This window comes from Cervus elaphus, chromosome 3 (genome assembly GCF_910594005.1).
Source record: "Cervus elaphus chromosome 3, mCerEla1.1, whole genome shotgun sequence".
Classification (NCBI taxonomy): domain Eukaryota; kingdom Metazoa; phylum Chordata; class Mammalia; order Artiodactyla; family Cervidae; genus Cervus; species Cervus elaphus.
In genome coordinates, this window is record NC_057817.1 from 55,009,242 (window position 1) to 55,032,456 (window position 23,215).

Below are 23,215 nucleotides of genomic sequence, written 5' to 3' on the forward strand. Positions count from 1 at the left end.
TTCCCTCCCTGCAATTTGCTCACTCCCCAGCCTCAAGAAGTTCCCCAAATCATCTTTTTAAAATTTTTCAGAGTGGTAGTCTTAAACAGATATTTTATTGATGTATTTAGAAAAGTGGAACTATAAAGGGAGAGGGTTGTGTTGCGCTCTTCACAGCCCTCGGCAACCTAGAGGTGGTGAAAAGTTACGTATACACACATACTTTGAAGAATCCCAAGGGCAAAGGCAAAATAAGGATTCAGTGGTGACAGTCATGAGAAATGGAGATAGGGTAGATAGAGAAAATAGTGCTTATTTCCAGAATTACTTTTCCTGCTCCCAGCCCTTTGCTCCAATAGCTCTTACCCTCTGGCACAGGGTCAGTGGCCTGTGACTCTAACAGCATCCAAGGAGGGGTGAGAGCTTGGGTGGATATGTGTGAGGAATGTATGTGTGTGTGGCTTCGGAATGCATAGTCAGGGCTGTGATCCAAGACATGGAAAGGAGGTGCAGGGAAAAGATTTTTTGCGGTAATGAGGCCAAAGAACGGGTATGGAAAGGGGCTCAGAATGTGGCTCTGTTTCACCTTCTCATGGGGCGACATGGACATGGACGCGGTGCCAGGCGTTGTTGAGCACCCCTCGTAGGTTCCAGATTGGGGCCACCGTGTCTGGCTGCACATTGTAGCTGTCATCTACAGCCTTACAAACAATGTTCAGTTCCTTTTTCCCAGCTGGCAGAGGGGCTTGCAGGTGCCATAGCCGCCAGGCCCAGGCCTTTCGGGCACGCTGCTCCTCTCCTTCCAGCTCAGCCACTTGCCAGGTTAGGCCCCCATCCAGAGACACATCCACCCTGACCACAGCTCTTCCTCCTCCACTCCATGCGTAGCCTCTGACAGTCACCTCCCCTGCCTCTATCGTCTCCCCTTCTTTGGGCTGTGTGATGGCTGACTGGACTGGAAGTTCTTGGATTGATGGAGCTGAGTCAAAGTCTACAGTGTCCCAGTCCACAGACGGAGAAAAGCCTTTGTAATCCCGCCGCTGCCAGTGGCTGAAACTCTCTTCTGGCTCCACGCTCACTCTGCCCAGCCATTTGACATGGCGGGCACCCACCACACCGGGAACCACCACTCGCACAGGAAAGCCGTGGTCACGAGGCAGAGGCTGCCCATTCATCTCATATGCCAGCAGGACCTCAGCTTCAGGGTCCATGGCCCGAGCCAGAGGAATGGATGCTCCATAGGGAGTCCCTGTGGGGTCTGAATCCAGGCCCTCAAAGCAGACATGGGCCTCAGTTTCACAGAGCTGGTGACCAGCCTGGGCTAACACATCACAAAGCCGTGCCCCAGCCCAGCGCGCAGTGCTAATGGCCCCTAAACTCCACTCCAGACCTCTTACTTCTTTGAACTGAGTCATCTCGGAGCGCCGGTTGCCAGCACACTGCAGAGTGACGGTGACCTCGTGCTTAGGGAACTGGTACAAGTCATCCAGGGACAGGCACAGCGACTGACCCCCTGGTGGCCCTGCTACATTCAGGCGATAGGTGTCTGGGTCCACGTTAGGTACAGGCAAATGATTCCGGGTGAAGAAGATAGGGTTGGGTGTGATGTAGTTTTCTGTCAGCAGCTCAGGGGGCGGCTCCGCATTAAAGGGGTGCTGGGTGTTGACCTTCAGAGCTGAGTGACGTGTGGGATCGTCCGCATAAGGATCAGAGGTCTTCAGGACGGAGGGTGCCTTGTCATCAGGGCTCAGCTCCCCAATCTTGTACTCAGCTAGCATCTCTTGCACATGGGGCTGGTTGTGAACAGCATAGTGGGCCCAGAAGGGCTCTAAAGGACCCCCGGCTGCTAGCATCAGCTTTGACGCCCCCCCTGGATGTATGTCCACAAATTCTGTGATATCAAAGACCTCACAGCCTAAAGTCACCCAGACCCCAGTCTCAAGGCTGCTGTGGGATTTCACTTCCTCCCTCGTATATCTGCGTGGTGACTCTTGAGAAGCCTGAGGCAAAAGGGAGCAGAATGTTAGGAAGAAATCACTCCACCTCACTCTGACCCTCTGCTTCCCTGGTGGCTTAGACGGTTAACAACCTGCCCACAATTCGAGAGACCAGGGTTTGATCAACAGGTCAGGAATATCCCCTGGAAAAAGGCATGGCAACCCACTCCAGTATTCTGTCCTAGAGAATTCCATGGACAGAGGAGCCTGATGAGGTCCATGGGGTCGCGAAGAGTCAGACATGACTGAGTGACTAACACTCTGACCCAACCCACAAAGTTATGGCCACTGGGAAGGTAGAAGATTCCATCTGTGCTGTGTGCATGAGGACCATGAAGACTGTGTAATCATGGGCTCTGTGGTAAAGCCTGGGTTGCCTGGGGAACTCACTCAGGCCCCTTGGTTCTGACAGTGAAGCTCCTTCCTTCCCTACTTACCCTGCACTGCTGGTCATGACAGGCCAACACTGCCCCGAGGCCTAGCAGCGTCCCCACGACTCTCCATCTCCTGGTGCTGGAGTTACCACCAGAGAAGGTGAAGCTGGGGCGCTGGGGCTGAAATGAATCATTTGTACAGCAGGCCCGAATGCAGAGCCTTGCCGGGGTTGACTTGAGTCTGGAAGAGAGAGAAGTCTTCTTAGTAGCACACTTCTGATCCTAAGAAAGGGCGGGGGAAGGCCTGGGGTGTACCTCTCCCAGGTTAGCCATTGGTTCCTTCAGCTGGGACTTAAGTTTCTCAGGGATGGGTGGGACAAGGGGGATGTGGCTTTCCCTTTCCTCCCAGGCCACAATCTCAGCCATTTCACCTGGCAGTTAAGCTAAGTGCCATAAAAGCACAGGGGGAAGGAGACATGGGCGAGGAACTGGATGGCCTACCTGCAGGCCTGTCGGAGCCCTGGGGCCACAGCTCTGCTCAGCAGCAGCATTATGGAGACCTAAGAGAGGAGGCAGATCCCAGGATCAAGATAGGAGTGCTGGGAGGTGATGAGATTAGGGCAGCTCGAGGCAACGGGTAGGCGGATGACACAGAGGAGACCAGCTAGGAGCTCTCTGGACAGATGGGGACAATTTTTCTGGGGTAATGAGGCCATAGAATGGGAGTAGGGATCCCAACGGGACCTTAGAGAAAACCTGGAGGAGTTCAGAGACAGAATATGCTGACAGGATGGAAAGGAACAGGGGGTGGGAGGGAGTCCCCTGAGAATCACCGGTTCTACATCCTCCACCCTGGACTCTGCACTGCAGAGAGCAATGGGAGCCAAAAGTCTATTGTCCAGCAGCTTGCCAGTTTAATCTTTCTGAAGCTAGCAGAGCACAACTGAGGGGTGTGCTCACGTAAAAGGAGACAAAAAAGTAAAAATACAGATAGTGGCCACCTAATGAGGTGAAGGAAGCTCAGATTCTGGAGTCAAACTGCTTTGCGTTTATAAAAACCAGTCCCGCCATTAACCAGCCCTGTTCCTGGGCAAGATACCAGGCCTCTCTGAACTTGTGTCCTCATGCATGAAATGAGATCTACCTAGCAGAGTTGCTGTGATGCGCAAACAAGTAATAACATTGCCATTGAAGGACTTTCCCTCCTCCCACTCCTAAAACAATAAAAATTGAACCCAGCTGGGAACTGGATCCCAACCTGGGGTCCACACCCCTACCTTGTCTGTGCCATTTCAGTGAGCTCAGCAAACTGAGTAGTTAATGGCCTGGGTGTCAGGGAACCGGCTAGAGAAGGAAGAAGGTAATTTTTCTGCTCTGGCTCGCAGCAGTTTCTTCTTTACAGCACTGAGCAGATCACTGATCTCAGGAGGGCCAACGTGGCGAGTGGGGTGGGGCGAGAAGAGTCAGAATTGCCTGAGATGCAAGAAAGCTAGATGCAAGAAAGCTAGGAGTAGGAGCAGAGAGGCTGCGTTGTACTCCCGGGCCTTGGGACCCTCACTCTCCCTCTCACTCCCCGTCGGTGCCAGCAGCCCACTCTGCTGGAGCGATGAGGTAGAGCTGACTTATAGCGGAACTCGATCAGCCCAAGGTTCCAGTCTTGGGAGAAGCAGTCTTCTGCTACGGAACAGCTGACACCCCCTTGTGCGGGTGGTGACCAGTCACTCCCCAGGGTCACTTTGGGCAGAATATGGATATTTTACCGGGGCACAAGCAGCTGGCTCCATGTCACTGCCTAACAGCTGGCCCGAGAGTATTTTGTAGCAATAGCCCACGGCCCCAGGAGCACCCGGCTGGCGGAGGTGGAGGCGGGTACCAGCAGTTTTGCTGAGCCTGGGATTCGGAGCACCCCGGGTGCCAAGCGCCCGCCCCGCCACCGCTCAGGTTATTGGCCTTGCCCCCTCCTCTCCCCTTTCCTGGCCCCAGCCTCCTTACCCGGCTCAACGTGCGCTGGGGGGCTGTTTTACCTTCTCCGTGCCAGCGGCTATCGGCGACGGGGCGGGGCCTGCGCCGTGACGTTGTGCGGAGTACAGGACCACTCTCGCCCCTCGGCTCGTCCCCTGGCCATTGGCGGGCGGCAGACCGCCTCCCAGCTGCTGTGCCCGCCTCCTGGAGGCGAAGGCAGGCCGGGCGCCACCCCGGCTTGCAGATAGGACGGGCTGTTTTTCCTTCCGCCCGCGCCAGACGAGGAGTGGGACCCTCAGGATGTTCGGAACAGTGTAAGGTGATGAGGACTCCCAAGGGTTGGGCTGAGAGGCGCTCCCGCCCCGCCCCGCCCCGCCCGCCGAGACGCTTTCACTAGAGGCCTTGGCGTCCAGCCGGCTTTCTCCCGGTGGTGAGCTCCGCCTCATCCTCTCTGTCGCAACTACCACAGCCCTGTTTGTTGTTTGTCGTTGAGAGAAAACAAGATCAAAAGCTCAAGTCTTTTATTTTCAGGAATGAGAGCAGAAATGGAGTCTAAAGAGTGGCTCAAAGACTTCGAGATTCCTTGGTCTAACAATTTCTCCTCAAATTGTAGAAATAACACTGAATAACCAACCATCTTTTATATTTTGCTTAGTGGTCAATTTATTTTAAAAGGTCGTTATTTAATGACATTTTAACACCCAAAAGTTGGAAGATTGCAGTTGCTCATAATATCAGAATAAAGGACACTAATTAAATTGTTTGCTGTTACCCTTTTCTCATTTGGCTAGGGAAAGCTTGTCATTGGCGAGCTGTGGCCCTGGGCAAACGTACCCAACACTGCCCTCTAGAGGTGAGAAGGCTGAGTTACAGCCTTACTTGAAAAGTCGACTGAGACGCCAACACTTTCACTTTTTTTCCCCACCTTTAACTTTGGAAGATCATTTCCCCTCCCTCCCTTTCTTCTTTCCAGAATTGAACTAGAAGAGCTTTTACTAGAAATGAAGAAGTCGTGTGGGGGTGCAGGGGTAGTGTGGAATACTAAGCAATATAAAGAAAGGAGAACTGACAGTGAAAAGGTAATTTTGGCTCTAAGGTTTTTGGAAAAAAGATTCCCAATTTTACTGTACAATTTAATCATCAGACAGGTCTGATGCCCAACCTATCCTGCCAGTCTTAAAAAACAAGCTCAGTCCAAGGATACAGAGGAATCAGTTAAGGATTATCTGAAGTCATGGGATGAGATTTCTGCCTTGTAACTGTCACCCTATATAGAGCTACACACAGGCTTTATAGAATTGACCCTTTAAATCTCAAAAACTTTCATTTTACAGAGGAAACTGAGGCAGAGAACAGCTAAGTAACTTGACTAAGGCCATAGCTAATAAACTGTCAGAGGTGGGACTGAATTCCAGGGTGTCTTTCCTGTACTTCAGATTCTCTGGAATTTAAAATTCCTCCTGCAACCACACCTAATCTTTTCTATCATTCTCCCCGACCACTTCCACTTAGACTGTGAGGGTCAGAGCTTCAAGAATTCAGTAGAAAAGAAGAAGAATTTCCTGCTGAAGTTTTCCTGTTGGGGTAGAAGTCACATGATAAATCAACAATGTTAATTCAGTGATTTATAAAACTTTCTTTAGGTCATGGTCTCAGGTCACGGACCCCTTTGAGAGGCGCACAAAAATTTTTGCACAACACTCACAAGCACTCACAACCACCACCTCTCCCTCCAGCCTCAGCTGTCTGCCCACAGGTCCACAGATGCCCACCCCCTTCCACATATACAGTCTGTGCTAAGCTAGGGACAGATCTGATGAGCGCTCTAGTGGCTTGGGAACAGAAGTGATTAAACAGCAGTAAAGAGGCTATTTTACAAATTGAATTATCTCACCATTCAAGGAAAGATGAGTAATAAGGAGTTACCAAGATGCAGGGCTTCCCTGGTGGCTTAGCAGCAAAGAACTGCCTGCAATGCAGGAGACATAACAGACATGGGTTCAGTCCCTGGGTGGTAAAGATCCCCTGGAGGAGGGCATAGCAACCCACTCCAGTATTCTTGCCTGCAGAATCCCATGAACAGAGGAGCCTGGTGGGCTACAGTCCACAGGGTCACAGAGAGTTGGACACGACTGAGCAACTTAGCCTGTACGTACGCACGCACACATGCATGCACCAAGATGCAAAGGAAGGCGTGTTTCTGGTTCAGTAAAACATTATTGGGTTGCCCTTGCAAATTTCTTGTATCAGAGAAATAGCAAAAAAAAAAAAAAAGAGAAGAAGCAACACTCCAATACACCTTTTTTTCTCCTTTTTTACTTACATTAAATACATCGGTAAATCAGCAGTCGCATTCTGTTACCACGATTGTTATGTTGGGAGAGGAAGAAAAGGGAAAAAAGGCAAATGCTTTCTTAGAGGCAAAAAAAAAAAAAAAAGAAAAAAAAGATACCCCGCCTTAAAAAAAAAACTGATCAGAAGAAAAAAATGAAGAGCCGGGAAATAAAAACTAAGATTCCCCAAGCCCACCAGAGCTCAAAGAAAAACAGAAGAGCTGCTAGAAAGTAGAAGGAAGGCAGCAGACAGGCCCATAACTTAAGGCCAATCCTGTTCCTAAGTGGGGCAGTGGAGGGGAGAAGCAGCCTGGAGAAATGGTTTCCCAGCCCCAAGGCAATGAAACATCTTCACTCCTGCTCCATGGGGAAAACTGCACAAAGAACTTCATTTCTAAGAAACTTATGAGAGCCATCCTAGTTCTTCCACTTGTAAGAATGCACTGGGTGCTTTAGGGGGCTAATGGGTGCTGGGAAAAGAGGGGGAGAATATGCGTTTCAGGGCCGTGGGAACTAAGGCTGCCCCTGGGAAAGGAAGGGAATTGAGGCATAAGTGGAAGAACCTAAGCTCAGTCCTTCAGAATCTCAGCGTCATGGATTTCTCAGTTGCTCTGCAACAGAAAGCAGTCTACAAGCCCAAAAGGCAGAACGGTTCCAATCCGAGCTCACTATGGCCTCTCCTATCTCATTTCCCCCAATTTCCCCAAAATTCTAAGCTAGAACAAGAAGGAATTTAGAGTTCTCTCTTGCCTTGATGGCTTCCCAAAGACATCTTAAAATACCTGATGAGGGGCGTGGAGAGAGGCTGGAGATTTAGAAAGGACCAGTGTCCTCTGGTGTGAGACAGTCATGAGGGACCTTGAGTGCCAGCCATTCCCTGTCCACGGGAACAGGCGTTGTGATGAGGGGGCCACGGCAGACCTCGGTGGTGCAACTCCCTAGTGGTGTGCGGATTAAACCACTGGCTGCATGGGGGGTGGGTTTGGGGTGGTAAGCATGGCCAACTGAAGATTCTAACAAAGGGGAAAAGAAATCGGGCCTGATGGGAGGTGGGGGGCAGAACAGACTGTACAGTGGGAATAAAGATCATACCTATTTACAGGGAAGTAGAAAAGACACAGGAATGGGTGGATCAAATTGAATGGGAACCCTGGGAAAGCACAGAAAACTCCTCCCTCTGGCCGGACTCTCCTTCCCTCTCCTACGGTGAGTGGCCTATGCTATCCTGAGACTGCTCTGCAGTTGCTCAGTTAATTTCCCAGGAAAGGTAAACCTCTACCAAAGAGTCAGGCTGGCAAGGATACAGGCGCAGTGAGAATGAGAGTTAGAGGCAGCAAGCAGTGGAGACTGGGCTTGACTCGCTGCCACTGGTACTGTTCTCTGCAGCCCCGCCTCAAGTCTCACACACACACTGGATTCCACTTAACTAAAAAGAGGGCAAGTATGTCAACCAAACCACCCACTAAACAAGTATCACAACTAAACTACCATCAGTTAAAGTGCAAACTGCAGGGGGATATGGTGGCTGGGGCTGGGGCCATCTGAAGGCCAGAGAGAAAAAAATGCCTAAGTCAGAGGATGGGTATCAGAAACTGGTCCCTCCTCCATTTAGATCACAGCAGAGCCAAAGAGGCAGGCAACCAGTGAAGATTCTTTGGAGGACTCTGGGGTCCAGAATCTCCCCCATTATGGGGGAGAAGCTACCTAAGAAGCTGGGTGAGGGGAAATTAGGCCTTGGAAGAGTTCACGAGACACAGGTGACACTGCCTCTCCACCCCTTCCACTTGCAGTCAGCCAATAGCAAGACTCCAACCTGGTGCCCGGGAGCTGGCCGTCCCATTCCCACCTCTACCTAGAAAAACCCTCCACAAGGCCAACTCATGGACTGCAGTGCTTTCACATATGAGGAACTCCAACCAAACAAAAACAAAAAGGCAATGTTTCCTTACTACCCCCTGTTCTGAGCCTTACTTTCCCCCAAGGCCCTTAATGTGACTGAACTGGAAACCTTCCTCAGTTCCTGGGTTCACCACCTTCTCCATCCTGGGGAGAGGAGGAAAAGGAGATCAAGAACAGAGACTGACCAAAAGCAGAAGGGGAAGGGGCAGGAGACAAAAAAAAAAAAAAGTTTTCTAAAAAAATGGGCAGAAGGAGGAAAGATGAGTAGGTCACTGTCTTGCACCTATAATACAAAGTGAAGAAAGTTTGTTTTGGAAGGTAAGTCCTGGGGGATCTGACCCCCAAGCCCCAGAGTAGGGGTAGGAGGCCAGCGGCAACAGCGGCCTGGAGCTGCTGCTGAAGCGTTAAAAAGTGCCGTGACGGAGCCGTCAGGAGGCAGCCCTGGGGACCAGGGCTGGCTGTGCTGCTACCGAGGGGCTGTGTGCTGAGGGGATGGAGGTTATCTCTTAGCTCTCCTGCTAGCTCCGTACTTGTTTGCTGCTAGCCACCCCCTCAGTTGCTACAACACTGGCTCTTGTTCTGCTGGGACTGCTCGTGAAGATCCACACCCCGGCTTCGGCCTGCTGCACCCCCCAGATTCTGGGGTTCACTCTTTGGCAACTTCTTAGCTAGAGATAAAAACAGAAGGGAACAGAGTATGATAGATTTTACTCATCTCCCCAAAAGACTTAGGGGAAAGGGGAAATGTGAGAGACTAAAAGAATGCTCTCAAGAAATGGGGGGAGGGGAGCAAAAAAATAAAAATAAAAAAAAAATAAAAAAAATAAAAGAATGCTCTGAAGAGGGGAGGGTTCATTGCAAACAACACTGAAGATGAAGGGGCTGGAGCTGCAACCAAAGGATGGAGGTCACAATGGAAAGTTACAGTATTTCCACACCTGAAGTTTTCATAAAGGGAGACACTCCCATTTATCCTTATGACCTGGGTTAGTGATCTTGCCTAGAGGCAAGGGGAAAACGACAGGAAGACCTCAGGCTGCTCTGACCTTACCTATTGCCAGGAAGAGATCGTTCACGTTCATAGCTGTCTTGGCTGAAGTCTCCATAAACAATAAGCTGTTGTCATCTGCATACGCCTGGGCCTCCTGCAAGGGGTGGGGTGTACTGGTACTCAGACTGGAGGGCAGGGACAAGGACTGCCTTTCCACTCCCATGTAGCACTGGAGCTAGGCAACATCCTAGGTTCCCTCCCCTCTGAGCCAGCTGGCCCTGGACCCATAATTTGGTGATGACTCCCTCAAGGGACAACCCATGGTCTCCACCACTTAATCCAACAAACAGATGTCAGCAAACTTAAGCACAGGGAAGACGGTAAGTTGGTTAGGGGCCTCTGGGCTCTGACACTCGAGTCCCTCACCTCGCGTTCAGTCGCTCCCCCCTCCCCCTCTCACCTGGCCCACAGCTGGTACTGACACTCCCCTACCCCTCTGCTCTGGGCTTTTCTTCTGACTCCTCTAAAATCTCCTGGCTGGCATTAGGGTCACAGTGCTGCTGTATTTAACTTGGTGCAGAACTGGGGAATGAGATGATGAATGTCCTCAGATGAGGTTTTCAGAGAGGGCAGGTTTGGGAAAAAGAGGTCCCAAGCATAGAGGGAGTGTGTCAGAGAAGGACTTGGTGGCCATCTTACTTCATACTCCACCATGCGCTTGTTGGCCAGGTCGGCTTTGTTCCCTGCCAGGGCAATAACGATGCTAGGACTGGCCTGTCGCTGTAGTTCTTTTACCCATGTCTTCGCTCGGGCGAAGGTTTCCTGGGAAAACACAAGGATGAGAATGGGTAGGCTGGAATGACTGCCAATCTAGGGCTATCACCTTCAAAGTCCAATCTCAAAACTCACCTCTTCTAAGCAGCCGTTACTCACCGAAACCATCTGTTTCTGGCAAGTCATTACCTCTGTCTTCTTAACACTTGGAAGCATAATTTGTATTCTTATTTTGCTATTTCAAGAACCGGTTTTCTCTCCCCCACCTAATTTAATTCCTATAAATAAAAGCAAGGACAATCTTCTCAGCCCACTTACCTGATTAGTAATGTCATAAACCACAATGGCAGCTTGGGCACCTCTGTAGTACATGGGGGCCAAGCTATGGTATCGCTCCTGCCCAGCTGTGTCCCAGATCTCAAACTTGACTGTCGTGTCATCTAGACAAACAGACTGGGTGAGGAAGGCCGCTATGAATGAGAGAACACAGGAGAAGCTGGTGTAAGTGGGAGAATGCACTGGAACGTCCCAACCTCCTTCAAAATATCTCCACGTCAGTCTAAGACCAGTCACTACCCAGGCCGTTCGGCTACAGGAAAGGTTTAGCCTTCTCCTTCTTATACCCTGGAAAGGTTTAGCATTTTCCTTCAGGTCCTGGCACCAGAATTAAGCCTGCTCTTGGCTAAATCCTTCCTGCCAGAAGTCTTTCCAGCTAAGGAATGGGGGTGCCATGGTAAACTCTAAGGGCTAGAAAGAACCAGATTTAATACCAGAGTCAACGCTCTTCTAACCAAAATAGATTAAGAGATAATGAGAGACAATAAGCTTCAGATAAAAGTCACATCAATAACTGATTAGAAGATTTTAAAGCCTGATGTGAGGTCCCACCATTATATTATTTGGCTGTTACTTTTTTGTATCACTTCTGCTGGTCTAAGAATGTATTTCCAAGGTAAGTAATAAAAGCGGGGAAGGAGGAATATGGGGAGTTCTCATATTGAATTAGCACCCTATTTCGGGATAGTGGCAGAGCGAAGATAGCCAACGTAGGAAAGGCATCTCTCTTTACCTTTTGTATTTAGCTCTAACCTCTGCTTTACCAGATGTGTGCATCAGAGATCAGCTAAGGAGCTTCTCCAAACATACACGTCTACACTGCCACCAATCTCACCCTCCTTCCAAAACTAATCAGCCAACCTGAGGTAGGGCCCAGCATGCTCCCCAGGAGTTTCAGATGTACACCTCTGATTATAAGCCACTGCCCCAAATCAACCATGCTCAAGATGACCCTCAACTGAACTTCACTGGCATTAAGATGAGAGCAGGAAGAGGAAAATAGTCTGAGATTAAAAAAAAAAAAAGTGGTTTTTTTGGTGCTCAAAGGCCAACCTTCCTAACTTTCTTCTAGGAAGAGGATGAACAGACACCTGTTTTGGGGCATTTTGGCAATTTTTTTGTTTCATAAAAGATTTCCATTTCTGGGAGCTAAGAGGGCCAGCAGCATGATCAGATCCCTTGACCTCCCTTCAGGAGCCCTTCTCAACAAGAACTCTCTTCTCTCCCTGAAGTGCTTACCTCCAATGGTGCTCTCCTGGTACTCGTGGAACTGCCCTTTGACAAAACGTAACACCAGGCTGGACTTCCCCACCGCAGATTCACCCAGCAGGACCAGTTTGAACTGGCATATTTTGCTGGCCTGGGGCTGCCCGTTGGGCCTGGCTGTGCTTCTGCTAGTCATGGCTAGGTTATCAGAGCGGGAAAGGGTGGAGGGAGGGGGATGCCACAAGGCGGCAGAGGGGGGAGGGGGAGGGGAGGGGGTGTCCAGGCTTCAGCAGTTCTGCAAGAAAAGAGGTGGGTGAAATTAAACACAGGGCCATGACAACGGCAACCATTCTTTAAAAGAAAGGACAGAATCTCTTCATTTCTTTGCTCCAATAAGGACTTAAGTCTTATAATCACCCACCATTAAAAGCTCACACCACTGAGAGGGTCCCAGGCACCTGGCACTCAGTGGTTAAGAGCGGGGATCAAGAAAACAAGAATAGCATTTAAAGTAGAGTGTGCTGCAATGGAGAGACTGAAAACCGTGTGAGAGTCGTCTTTAATCTCCCAGTCATTCCCCACCAGGTCTTCAAAGAACAGCAAATCGATCAACTTTTAGCTGGCCTAAAAGAAGATCCAGGTCCACCCAAAAGTACCCCAGATCCCTACTATCTCTTTGGTGTCCAGGTGCTGTCCTTTTCTTACCCCCTCTTCTTTCTAGCCTTCAAAACGAGAAATTCACTCTAGGGGTGTAGGTAGCAGTCATCCCTCTGAGGAGCTAAGGGATAGCCTCTGGTTCTGTGTCCTTCATGCATGACCACTTCTGAAACTGACATCTCTGAAAATCAAACCAGGATCCAATTACCAAAATCTATCCTTTCTCATTTCTGCTCAGAGGTAACAGAGAAACAGACTACCTTCAGTGTTAACTCTTTCCCTTTGCTTCTACCACCCCTCTGAGTCTGAAAACCTATCAAGTCTGAGTCAGTAGGCTTGATTTACTCTCAACGTGCGGCTGTCTTCTTGGTGCCTAGGGATAAGACTACGCTCCACATGAAAAAGGCCTAACAGCTGTAGGCCTCCAAGTCAGGCCCAGAGGAAGAAGGCGCACCTTCTGAACACAGGCAGCAATCTCCAGAAGGTGGCGCAGGGGTAAGTCTTCAAGCAATAAATACTTGATGAAAGAATATAACTGAACCACCTTCTCTACCTTCTAAGTGGCTAGGAAAGCTGGTGGAAGAGGATACAGACAGAGGTTGGGACTTTGTCCAATCATCCAAAACTGAATATATTTCATCATCGTGACTCTGAGGGGAAAAGAACTATGAGACTCAAAAAAGCGTTAGCGTGATCAGAACATGCAAAACCACCTCACCCCAAAATTAAGCACTGCCTGGATTGTACTTTGCTGGTTCAAATTGATGTTTCCCTTCTCCAAGACTGATTCTAGTGACTCCATAAAGATCATATTCTGTGACACATATAGTGAAAAAATAATTGCTTTGGGATCAAATCAGGGTTAAAAAATATCTGCAGTATTAGTAAAGATGGAAAGGACAGAAAAGCCATACAGAAAGAAGCATAGAGAACAAAAGCTGTGGAGTCCAATTCATTGGATTCATTTTAGTTCTGCTTACAAGCTATGAACTTTTGGACAAGTTACTAAATCTACCTGTGCATTTGTTTCCTCATCTGTAAAATGGGATAACAGTCTATGAGCACCTACTTCAAAAGGTGTTGTGAGGACTAAATGCAATAATACATATAAAGAACATAAATATTTGACAAAAGGTACTGTATCAATATTAAGCTACTAATCATTATTAAGCTACTAATCATTAATTTCATGACATCAAGAAAATTTTTCTTTCTGAGCCTTCTACCGTTATAAAATGGAAAAAATACCTATCTCATAGAATAGCCCTAATGATTAAGTGAAAGATGTGTTTAATACAGAGCTAATAAATAGTAAGACAGGTATTATTTAGTGGCCTTGATTCACAGAAATAATAAATTTAATATATTAAAGGACATCTCAATATTAGTTGTTATCAATATAATCCTAAAGAGCAGCCATTATATGAAGGAGGTAGAGGAAAACAAAGAAAAAAAAAAAGTGTAAGAGGAAGTTAACAGAGAAATGAGCGAGAAACAAGAAAGCCCAGAAAAGTCTCAGCATAGACGAGATTAAGACAGAGGACTGTATAAAATTACTCTGATCCTACTGGGTATTTTGTAGTCCCCTACATCAATGAGTCCTAAGAATTCAGATATACATGTGCCACTCTGTGATGAACTTTTCACTGGTTTATGATGAAATGATTAAAATAAAAATGATAGAGCAAGTTTTTCACAAAGCTAAATTTATTCAATTTAAGAGTATCCTTTATAATACAATTTCTAACTTCTTAGTATCAATTTTCTCTCAAAGGTAAATATGTATTTATTGCATGGATAAGCCTCTAAGACCTATAGTTCAATTTTTAAAAAAAGCAAAACACCCGGCTGATTCTATTTCTATAAACAAAGCAAAATTCTACAAAGAAAAAGGTATGGAAAGATACATGCTCATCTGTTAACAGTGGTTACTTCCCTCTAGGGAGAATGAGACTAAGGAAAATGGTATGTAAAGAACTCAGATTTCATTCTACATAAATCTTTCTTTTATTAACAGGAAATATATATATATATATATATATTTAAAGTTTCCTACATAACTTTTAAAAAAAATGCTTTCTTTAAAAAATAAATAATGGTGTTGCTAGTCAGTAGTAAACTTTCTAAATATACTTATGTAGAAAAATAGAAACCCTTAAATTTCATTTGTCTGTTAAATCCAAAATTCTGGGAACCAGTACTGCAAGAATCAGTATTAATTAGTTTCTTAACTACTAGTCACAGTTCTTTAACTCTTTTCATCCTCAAACCTTTAGAGCAGTGTTTTTATGCTGTAAGGCAGTAGTGATCTTGAAATCGCTTGGTGGATCATGATCAGTATATTAAAAAAAGAAGAAAAAAATTACCATGTGGCATGCAAATAATAAGCATGAGAATCATTTTGTGAAAATGTTTCACTTGTGGTTGTATGTACACACACTGAATTTTGATGTAAAAAAACTTTTTTTTTTGAGCCATGACTAAAAGTTTTAACAAACACTGCTTTGGAGAGGCCTGCCACTGAAAGATGGGTTAGTAGGAAGTCTAGTCTCTGGCTGGCCTACAAAAGCACTTCCAGGTGAAATTAAGATGAGGGCCAAATATAGCTCTCCAGGGATTAGAGGTTTTCCAATTCTGCTATGAAAGTTATGGAACAATTATGAAAATGGAATGCTAAAGTCGACAGAGGCAGTCCTGCACAGTGGTAAGGGCTCTGGAATCAGGCAAGCCTTAGAATAAAGCCTTATTCTCTGCTTTGTCAATTAACCCACTGTGATCCTAGGCCACTCACTCCTTTTACCTTTCTGAGCTTCAGCTTCCTTATCTATGAGAATCTGGGGGTGGAGTAGGAAGGATAATAGGGGAAAATAGTAAAAGGCAGAATTTGAATTCAAAGTACATTTAAGAAATACGTTTCTCTTATATAGTTTCTCAGCATCTGTGAGATTATTTTTAAAAATATATTTATGTAATACTTCATATACATTGTTCCATAAGTTAAGAGGATAGGCCATTAAACTCTACACTTGAAAACAGATGACATGACAGGGAGAAAAAAAAAACCTACAGATGATAAGCTGATCAAGTTTCCTTTAGGTTGATACACATATACTATACTCTTAAGAAACAACAGGAAAAGTGACTAGATTCTTTGACTTACTCCCTCACACTTCAAAGCATGTGATCCAAGGGGCAGAACACTAAGTTAGAGTGAACTGAATTCTCAGTAGCAGACACATCTTTCTAGGCCTGGGAAAACAGCAGGAGTTGGAGAAGTGTGATGAAAGTGAAAGAGGAGAGTGAAAAAGTTAGCTTGAAGCTCAACATTCAGAAAACTAAGATCATGGCATCTGGTCCCATCACCTCATGGGAAATAGATGGGGAGACAGTGGAAACAGTGTCAGATTTTATTTTTTGGGGCTCCAAAATCACTGCAGATGGTGACTGCAGCCATGAAATTAAAAGACGCTTACTCCTTGGAAGGAAAGTTATGACCAACCTAGATAGCATATTAAAAAGCAGAGACATTACTTTGCCAACAAAGGTCCGTCTGGTCAAGGTTATGGTTTTTCCAGTGGTCATGTATGGATGTGAGAGTTGGACTGTGAGGTAAGCTGAGTGCTGAAAAATTGACGCTTTTGAACTGTGGTGTTGGAGAAGACTCTTGAGAGTCCCTTGGACTGCAAGGAGATCCAACCAGTCCATCCTGAAGGAGATAAGTCCTGGGTGTTCATTGGAAGGACTGATGCTGAAGCTGAAACTCCAATACTTTGGCCACCTGATGCGAAGAGTTGACTCATTGGAAAAGACCCTGATGCTGGGAGGGATTGGGGGCAGGAGAAGAAGGGGACGACAGAGGATGAGATGGCTGGATGGCATCACCGACTCGATGGGCATGAGTTTGAGTGAACTCCGGGAGTTTGTGATGGACAGGGAGGTCTGGTGTGCTTCGATTCATGGGGTCGCAAAGAGTCGGACACGACTGAGCGACTGAACTGAACTGAACTGAAGATAGGAAACAGTTGGGAATTTCCTGGCGGTCCAGTGGTTAGGACTCCATGATTTAACCTCCATGGCCTGGGTTCAATCCCTGGTCAGGGACCTGCAAGTTGCATGGCGTGGCCAGGAAAAAAAAAGGTACGAAAGAGTCACAGACACTCAGGTTGAAAAGCCCTTGGTCACTAACCCCGACAGATGGTAAGTCAAGCCAGAGTAAATGAGCAAACTTTCTTCAACTGTCAGAGATTAGTAACTACTAGCTTGGGAAAGACTCTCCCACTCCAGTGTTTCAGCTCAAGACTATGTCCTATCTTCTCTGTTCACGGTAACTGACCGGCTGCCCATCTTTGGGCCTTCATCTTTACTCCTAGCTTGTTAGTAAGAGTATCATGTTTCCTATGCAACAGCTAGACTCTCGAAAGATCAGGGGTACAGAAATGGAATAATACACATAAGATTCAATTGATTTCTCCCCTATTCTGGTGATGATTTTTTTGGCTGACAATCGACAGTGGGCAAACGATCCATCTGAAGGCAAAAAACCAACCGCAGCCAGCCCGTCAGGTGGTGTGACGATTGTTACCTTCAAACCTGAGGCAAGAAAGGGGGGAGGAGATCCTCCTTCCCTTCAGCCCTTTCAGCTCAGATGAGAATGACTTAACTCTCCTCAGAATCCCAGCCCCACAAGAACGGCTTACCAAATGAGTAAGGAGGATTAAGGCTTGACTCTGCCACCCGTCCACTTGGGAGGGCGAGGTGGAGGATGAGGGGCAAGTTCTTTAGTGCAGGTAGCTCTCCCAGCAGCAGAGGAAAATATGAACAGGAAAGCTTTCTAAGGGACTTCCCTGGTGGTCCAGCGGTTAACACTCTGAGCTTTCACTGCAGGGGGGCAAGAGTTCGATCCCTGGTTGGCGAACCAAGATCCCACAAGCAGGGTGGCAAAAAAAAAAAATCAAACACAAAGGGAAAGGCTGCTTAGCCTGCTGATCCCCGGGAGGGCAGGACTCCATTCCTCAGATCCTTTCCCACTTGGTAGCTTTGAGTTCCCATGTCAACTACGTATGATGTGTGTGTTAGTCACTCAGTAGTGTCTGACTCTTTGTGACCCCACGGACTGTAGCCTGCCAGGCTCCTTTGTCCTTGTGCATGGGAATTCTCCAGGCAAGAATACTGGAGTAGGTTGCCATTTCCTTTTCCAGGGGATCTTCCCAACCCAGTGATTGAACCTGGGTCTCCCGTATTATAGGCAGATTCTTTACTGTTTGAGCTGCCAGGGAAACCCAACTACAGGTAATGGATGCCTCCAGACGTCTGTCATCCATCAATAGAGACTGAGTTTCAGGTAAACAGCCACTGGAGTCTAGCTCCCTCACTCATGTTAGCCCTATAAATTCAGTTTTGCAGATTAGAGGCAGTTTAGAGGTCATCTAGTCCAATCTGTCCTTTACAGCGAGGAAACTGAGGCAAATAAAATCAACCAACTTGCCCATACAGCCAGCTATCACAGAACAGATTAGTAGCAAATATCCTTCTAGCATGTACTCCTAGTAAGGCACTCTTGCTCCTATAATATCACTATACACTTAAGGAAGCAGGAGATGCTGAACTCTGAACTGAAATTCAAAGAAAGTACCAGAACAGGAACAAGAGCTTAGACTGGATAGTTTCTGCCTCTATACAGTTTGGATAAGTACTTCCTTTGGGACTGAAAACAAGTTAGGAAGCCCCACGCCTTCCCTGGGAACGAGAATCTAGTCCCATATCCTTCTGATAGAAGGAATCACTTATTACTATGCTTCTCTAAAAGGTCTTGACTGATCCCTGCCAGGACAGCTGAGACAGGAGCAGTCAGTGGCGGGCACCAGGGAAAGCAGTGGTAATTTCTGCATAATTCAATGGCCGTGGGATTAACATGAGATTTAATGAACAGGGAAGACAGCACAGGAGCCAGTAAGTGTCTTCAACTCTCCAACTTTGTTTAGACCCCAAGTTACCAAAATCTTAAACTGAATTACACTGCTTGGCTCATTGTGCTGATCCAATGTTAACCAATGAGTCACGGGCTTAAAAGAGAGTTTTCCACTTCCCCTTACCCTCTCCCTTGCTGTTCAGTAGCTCCAGTTGTGTCTGACTTTGTGTAGCCTACCAGGTTTCTCTGTCCATGGGATTTACCAGGCAAAAATACTGCAGTACGTTGCCAGTTCCTTCTCCAATCTTCTCCCTTATATTTCCCCCAAAGCCAAAAAAGCACACTTAATCTCTTATCAGCATGGTACTGCAAAGTCCCTCATATTGACCTAGGAAAGACTGGAATGCCTTTCTCCACTTTGTCTGCCTAGCAAACTCCTACTGTATCTTTTAAGGACAAACTCAAATGTCACATTCTCTGTGAAATTGCGTAATTACCCTCTCAACCCAAGAGAATTCACCATTGCTTCCTCTGGAATCCCACAGTATTAAGATTACATTCTTGGGAATTCCCTGGTGGTCCTGTGGTTAGAATTCAGGGCATTCACTGCCTGGGCCCAGGTTCAATCTCTGGTCGGGGAACTAAGATCCCACAAGCCATGTGGCATGGTCAAAAAATAAAGATGACTGCATTCTTATCACAACATTTACTACATTATTTAATTGTGTCTGTCTGCTCTGCTAAACTAAGAACTTCTCAAAAAGTGTGACTATTTTTTATGTCATTTTCAATCTCCAGAGCAAAGCACAATGTTGGGGTCCCTAGTAGGTGTTCATTAATGTCAAAGCAATCCTGCTTGCTTCCTCTATCTATTCCTCCCCTTCTGTGCCATCTGGATAGAATCTTACTTCTATTTGGGAATGTTTTTAATAGGCCAAATCGCTCTCTCGCCTGCTTGTCATCTCCCCTGGATAGAAGGCCCTCTTGGCACCCAGCCCACAAGGTACTGTTGCAACTCACATGGGCTAACTGCTTTTCCTGTCGCCGGTTACTATGCCTCAGATGGCCTAATCACACCAAACATGCAGCCCTCCCACGGTAACACTGAGGCAACTGTGGTTAAAAAAAAAGTTTTCTGAATCTTCAGTTAATGTTAAGTGTTAAAAAAAAAACTTTGGTTCAATATCTCCATTAATCCCTAAACTTAAGAAACACAAGTTTAAAAAAGGAAAAAAAAATCATACCTCTGAAAAGGTACCCACTGCCCCTCAAGAGAAACTACAACCTGACCTAGACTCTGCACACACTTTGCTCACCTGGGCGGCTCCTCACTCAGCTCAGTGACTGCTCAGTCAGTGACTAAATCTTTCCTAAAACACTCTTTTGGGAAGCAGGAGTGCATGGTGTAGGGTTTTAAGGTATCCCTCCTCCAACCAGGCTGTTGCATTTCCTTAATTTAAATGCACTGTCTCACACTTAGGTTACCAATCTGAAATGCTGTAGGATTAGGGAGCAGGCACTTGCTTCTCATACCTATGTCCCCTCATAAGTCAAATTCATATCAGTGAGCACAAATAAGCAAACTGTAAAAGAGCAATCCTTGCTCCTGGGCAAAAAGCGTTAGAAGGGATGAGGTATGACTTCAAGAGCAATGGGAAACTCCTCTTCTCCAAATATATTTCTGTAACTCCAGATCTATGTTTGAAATTCTATACTGACAATTTCCATTCTTTAACTCCCTCTTTAACAGCAAAAACTCTCGGAAGGATTAATACTTTAAGTGACTATTCGTTATTTACACCTTAATATGGAGCAATTTTAGATAATTTTTCTTGAAAGTAGGCGTTGATTAAGGGGAAGGTAGATAAGATAAGAAGAGATGTATAGAAGAAAAGGACAAAAAAAAAGGAAGGGACAGGATACCATCAGGATGCAGGAAATGACAAAGCCTACTGAGGATTTAAAACACATACACATCTACACAATCTTCTCTAGGACTGGCTTTGTAGAAGAGAAGACAAAAGCTTCTGGAGGGACAACAATCAAGGTTTCCAAGGGCACTGCACAAAGGCTGGGCACATCACAGGGCTTCTAAAGCCAGCAAGGACAAATTCAATTCATAAGGTGGTGTAAAAAAATGTCCCAGCTGTGTTGAGGTTTAGAGGAAAACCAATTTCAAAGCCAGAAAATTTGGAAGCTTCTCGTATCATTATAGAAAGACAGACACAAAGGCCCTTTAAGAAGAACCACCATCTTCTTTGGGGATAATGAAGGGAGAGTCACATAATTTGAACATGCAGAGACCATGAACCACAAGACAGAAATCTCAAATTCCTCACTTTAGCAAAGATGCCAATAATTTTTCCAAACAAAATGATTCACTTTAACGTTTCTTTCCTGCCCATAAAAGAGAAAGACATTTTGGCCATCTATTTGGGCATTGCCTTAGGATACCCAGCAGTGCACAAGTGGGGTGTGTATGTTTGTGTAAGAATGTGAAGGGATAACCCAGAGTATAGCTCTCTGCTTGTCTAAATTTCATAAAAAGCAAGACAGAATGAACTGTGAAAGGAGCACAATAAATAACAGAGTATCATCCCAGAAGGGAAAACTAAAGAAGGAGAAGCCAGAGCATGGTGGGAACATGAAAACAGAATTGCCTTTGGTGGCACATCCCCCAGAGTGAAGTAAGATTAGTTTGATCTGCTGTCTCTTATCTCTGACCTTTCTGGATGAAATGAGTGGGGTGTATGTAGGAGGTTTTACACTTTTTACACTTCTGTAAAACCTGAATATTTTAACATGTACATACCACTTTTCTAATTAAAAAGAAAATAGTTATAAAATACAATGGAATAAAACAGAAAAAGGAGGAAGTATAATAAGGGAAAATCCAATAAGTTCCAATCTATGGGGGGAACTAAGAGGTCAGTAGACTGTTAAAAATACATGGGAGAAAGGGACCTCTGGGTCTTAGAAACCCATCTTCCTTTTCTCTACTCACCTCCTTCCCCGAGTGCCTCTGTTTGACCCAGCTTTCTAATAGCTCAGAAACCCCGGCTCCTGAAGAAGTAGACAAAGAACGGGTGATGCCAACCTTCTGGAATGGAACTTCTCTCTTCCCCAAATCCCTTCCTCTGTGATATCACCTCATATTTCCAGGCTTGATTCCACATAATCACTACCTGCCTGGGAAATACCCAAGTCTGAGTACCACAAAAGTTTCACCAACTATGGTCAGAAGATCTTGGATGGTTGGGGATACCTAAGCCCATTTGTAGGGCAGAAAATGAATCACTGATTCCCCACTTCCAGGTGAGAGATATGGTCTCCAATATAGACCACATTATTAAGCAGGAAAGAAACGAACAAACATCCCCCAAATCTAACTTCTTAGCTTTTTCACAGGACATGAAACAGGAGGTAAGAAGAAACACCGAGACTGCAGCCTAAACAGCTTGAGGGCAAGGGAGAGAGTAGGGGCTGAGTTGGGAACTGACAACAGTCACAGAAAAAAACAAAAACAGAAAACAATTTGTCTTCATTGTCTACCCTGAGAGTACCAGAAAACTTCAACTTGCCACATCTCCACACCAATGAGAACAAAAGCGCTAGTGGCAAAACCCAAGGCCCCCAGCCCACCCCCCAGCACTCCCAGAAGCTCCCATCACTGATTCGTGGCCCTGCTTCCACTAGTCCGGCTACCTGAGTCTTCCAGATGAGGAACGCTTTCTTCGCTTGTGTCAGGTCTCCGACACTGAGCCCAATCCCTCTCGGCTCAACTCTGGGGCACCCTAGTTATTTTTATAATAATCACTTTGCCTGAAAAGAATGCCTCTTACCCAGTTAAGAGCCCTTCCCTCACCCTTCCAAAGAGACCTCTCGAGAGTCCCGCCCCGGTTCCCCTCGGGGCCTGGGCGTCGGGTTTGACCCCTCCTCACCTCCCGGCGAATGGACTTACCTCACCCGCCGCCCAGTCCCTTTCCCCCAGCTCCTCCCTCTCCGGCGCCGCTCAATGAGGCCTGCCCCTGCCCGCACGCGAGCCCCGGGCCTCCCGCGCCGGCCCCCAGCCCAGCCGCCAACATCTCCCGGCCGCCTCCCCGACTCACCAACTTCGGGCTCCCAGCCCGCCCGGCCCCCTCCTCAGCGCCCCCATTAGGCCTGCCGGGGCCTGGTCCCCTTCTCCCCTCTCCGGTGGGCCATTCTAACCCCTCGCGGAGGCCCAGACCCGCCTCTGCCCTCAGGCCAGGCCGCTTTCCTCTCCGGGGCGCCTCCGCCCCTGCCCTTGCGGGCTCCATCAGCCCGGTACCTGGGGCTCCGTCTCCCCCGTCGGGCCCAAGCCTGTGTCGAACAGACAAACAGCTGCAGCTCAACCAAACCCTCCTGCCCCTCCTCCTCCTCCTCGCCCTGGGGCGGGGCCCCAGCCAATTGCACTACTACCCGCCTACCATCGAGGGTGGGCTCTCTGCGTGCTAATCCGCCAATCCTCTGGAGAAAGGCGGGTCTCTTTCGACGCTGTCACCAACGAGTACGAGCCCAGGGCTGGAGAGGCGAGACCGCAGACCAATACGGTGAGGGAAACCTTGAAGATGGACGAGGTGAGGAGCCACTAAAGGGCGAGCGCCTCAAGATAGGGGGCGGTACCCTGTTGATAGGCGTACATTTTAACCAATAAAATCGCGATGCCCTCATGACCCCGCCTTTTAACTCATAAACATCTAATCAGGTGAGCGATGGAGGCGGGTCAAAGTGAAACTTCAACCAGTACTGCGAAAAGTTGGGACTTGAATGGCAGGCAA

At 47.1% G+C, this 23,215-nt stretch overlaps 2 protein-coding genes across 7 annotated transcripts; both read right to left on the bottom strand.

Annotated features, from left to right (window-relative positions):
- Positions 1–76: 76 nt before the first annotated feature.
- Positions 77–4,644, bottom strand: SUOX (sulfite oxidase). Of its 3 annotated transcripts, XM_043890500.1 has the most exons (5): positions 4,343–4,643; positions 3,628–3,839; positions 2,852–2,910; positions 2,414–2,591; positions 77–1,979 (listed from the first exon to the last, which is right to left on the bottom strand). In XM_043890500.1, the coding sequence occupies exons 3-5, from the start codon at positions 2,899–2,901 to the stop codon at positions 570–572; spliced, it is 1,638 nt and encodes a 545-aa protein (XP_043746435.1). In that variant the 5' UTR covers positions 2,902–2,910; positions 3,628–3,839; positions 4,343–4,643; the 3' UTR covers positions 77–569. The 3 variants fall into 3 exon arrangements, with proteins under 3 accessions (XP_043746435.1, XP_043746441.1, XP_043746426.1); XM_043890506.1 differs by lacking the exon at positions 2,852–2,910 and having other exon boundaries at positions 4,343–4,644; XM_043890491.1 differs by lacking the exon at positions 3,628–3,839.
- A 1,964-nt stretch (positions 4,645–6,608) lies between these two features.
- RAB5B (RAB5B, member RAS oncogene family) lies at positions 6,609–22,846 on the bottom strand. 4 transcript variants are annotated; one of them, XM_043890514.1, is made up of 7 exons: positions 22,726–22,818; positions 21,421–21,479; positions 11,885–12,146; positions 10,628–10,779; positions 10,235–10,357; positions 9,596–9,689; positions 6,609–9,212 (listed from the first exon to the last, which is right to left on the bottom strand). In XM_043890514.1, exons 3-7 carry the CDS (start codon positions 12,045–12,047, stop codon positions 9,097–9,099), a joined length of 648 nt encoding a protein of 215 aa, XP_043746449.1. In that variant the 5' UTR covers positions 12,048–12,146; positions 21,421–21,479; positions 22,726–22,818; the 3' UTR covers positions 6,609–9,096. The 4 variants fall into 4 exon arrangements, with proteins under 4 accessions (XP_043746449.1, XP_043746450.1, XP_043746459.1 ...); XM_043890515.1 differs by lacking the exon at positions 21,421–21,479 and having other exon boundaries at positions 22,726–22,846; XM_043890524.1 differs by lacking the exons at positions 21,421–21,479; positions 22,726–22,818 and adding an exon at positions 22,526–22,676.
- Positions 22,847–23,215: the final 369 nt, after the last annotated feature.

Coding starts and splice junctions, on each gene's coding strand:
- SUOX (XM_043890491.1), bottom strand. CDS start 2,901: ATGCTGCTGCTGAGCAGAGCTGTGGCCCCAGGGCTCCGACAGGCCTGC. Junction 2,592..2,851: donor GGGCTCCGACAGGCCTGCAG/GTAGGCCATCCA, acceptor TCTCTCTTCCAG/ACTCAAGTCAACCCCGGCAA. Junction 1,980..2,413: donor GTCATGACCAGCAGTGCAGG/GTAAGTAGGGAA, acceptor CTTTTGCCTCAG/GCTTCTCAAGAGTCACCACG.
- RAB5B (XM_043890515.1), bottom strand. CDS start 12,047: ATGACTAGCAGAAGCACAGCCAGGCCCAACGGGCAGCCCCAGGCCAGC. Junction 9,690..10,234: donor AGCGCATGGTGGAGTATGAA/GTAAGATGGCCA, acceptor CACCCCTTGCAG/GAGGCCCAGGCGTATGCAGA. Junction 9,213..9,595: donor CGATCTCTTCCTGGCAATAG/GTAAGGTCAGAG, acceptor TTTTATCTCTAG/CTAAGAAGTTGCCAAAGAGT.